A 1,692-nucleotide genomic window follows, 5' to 3' on the forward strand; every position below is an offset into this window, starting at 1 on the left:
AGCTGGACCTGAGTAACAACAACCTGCAGGATTCAGGACTGGAGCTGGTATCAACTGGACTGAAGAGTCTACACTGCAGACTGGAAACTCTCAGGTTAGTTTAGTCTCATGTGCATGTTAATGTGTCTCCCTGCGAGAATACTCGTTAGACTCTCAGGTTAGTTTACCAAATATTCTGAAAATGATGGCCTTCTGATTTATTTTTTTCACATTAATCATTGAATAGACTTGTCATCTGATTGTTTTCAGACTATGTGGCTGTAACCTGTCAGAGAGAAGCTGTGGAGATCTCTCCTCAGTTCTCAGCTCCCGCTCCTCTAGTCTGAGAGAGCTGGACCTCAGTAACAACGAAATACAGGATTCAGGAGTGAAGCTGGTGTCTCCTGGACTAAAGAGTCCACACTGCAGACTGGGAACTCTCAGGTTAGTGTACTGCTGTTTTAAAAAATTCCAATTTAAAATTGTTATGATGCTTTATTAAATGTGGTAACAATATTGTACTGAAAGGTTTAGCTGACTCAGCAGCTTGTCAACAGTATAGCTTAGTTCACAGCACATAAACATGGCTTTAATATACAATTTTGGTCAATGACACAATATTGATTATTTTAAATCTTTACTGCACTTGAAATTGTATCCATTTCAATATCATGTTTATCCCAACTGTGTTTAATGGACTATGCAGGAATTATGGTTGTTTCCAAATGTATTTGGATACGATTTAATACATCAAATTCTCTTTCCTTCATTCATTATTTCAAACTAAATCACGTGTGTGTGTGTGTGTGTGTGTGTGTGTGTGTGTGTGTGTGTGTGTGTGTGTGTGTGTGGTGTAGTCTGTCAGGCTGTCTGGTCTCAGAGAAAGGCTGTACTTCTCTGGTGTCAGCTCTGAGCTCCAACCCCTCCCATCTGAGAGTGCTGGACCTGAGCTACAATCATCCAGGAGACTCAGGAGTGAAGCTGCTGTCAGCTGGACTTAAGGATCCACACTGGAGACTGGAAACTCTCAAGTATGGACAGATGGACAACACTTTTCCTCTGTCTCTAACTGATGAACTCTGGCTGGTTCATGTTTAATTGATGATTTGAGCAATTTAGAATTTTCTGTCCATCTCTTAAGCCAGAGATAGCAACGAATAAGAATGGGTTCAGCCATCCCAAACAAGAGTTATGAAAATGTAGGCTTATGTGAGGTGAAAGAGTGCCACATTGAAAGAAGAGGGAGAGATGTGTGTTGGGTGGTTAGAGATAACAATAAATGAGAAACTGACCTACAGGGGAACACATATTTGAGACCCTGTTACTATATATTTTGAATTGTCACCTATGTTTCCTTTAAATAAAACATTAATATTTTCACCATAAATTGTTGTTAACTCAATCAATTTTATTATTAAGTTTGGCTATTAGTTATTGATAAGACTAACTTTTATGTTTATGGTCAAGTAGGCTTAAGTGATTTGGTCATCCCATAGAGGGACAAGTCATCGTTACATCTCCCGGATAAAAGTAATACATCTTGTCCTGTATAGTTGAACTTGGATGTTACTTTTTTATTTTTTATTTATAGTGTGAGTTTGCCTGGGGGCGTAAGGTATCACACAGTGGGTGAAGGTGTATGAAATTGATTCTGACTTTGTTTCTTCCTGCAGGATGGACCATGGTGGACCACAGAGACTGAGACCTGGTGTG

General features: G+C 39.5%; 1 protein-coding gene and 1 pseudogene across 1 annotated transcript in view; both read left to right on the forward strand.

Annotated features, from left to right (window-relative positions):
- The window catches only part of LOC116673702 (gastrula zinc finger protein XlCGF8.2DB-like), a 325,201-nt pseudogene that overhangs the window by 310,016 nt on the left and 13,493 nt on the right, over positions 1-1,692 (forward strand).
- The window catches only part of LOC116673715 (NACHT, LRR and PYD domains-containing protein 12-like), a 6,600-nt gene that overhangs the window by 3,469 nt on the left and 1,439 nt on the right, over positions 1-1,692 (forward strand). The window contains 3 exon segments of the mRNA XM_032505950.1: positions 250-423; positions 837-1,010; positions 1,653-1,692. The exon segment at positions 1,653-1,692 is cut by the window's right edge and continues 11 nt beyond it. Of these exon segments, the coding sequence (XP_032361841.1) occupies positions 250-423; positions 837-1,010; positions 1,653-1,692 (388 nt within the window).

Source organism: Etheostoma spectabile, chromosome 24 (genome assembly GCF_008692095.1).
Source record: "Etheostoma spectabile isolate EspeVRDwgs_2016 chromosome 24, UIUC_Espe_1.0, whole genome shotgun sequence".
NCBI classification, from domain to species: domain Eukaryota; kingdom Metazoa; phylum Chordata; class Actinopteri; order Perciformes; family Percidae; genus Etheostoma; species Etheostoma spectabile.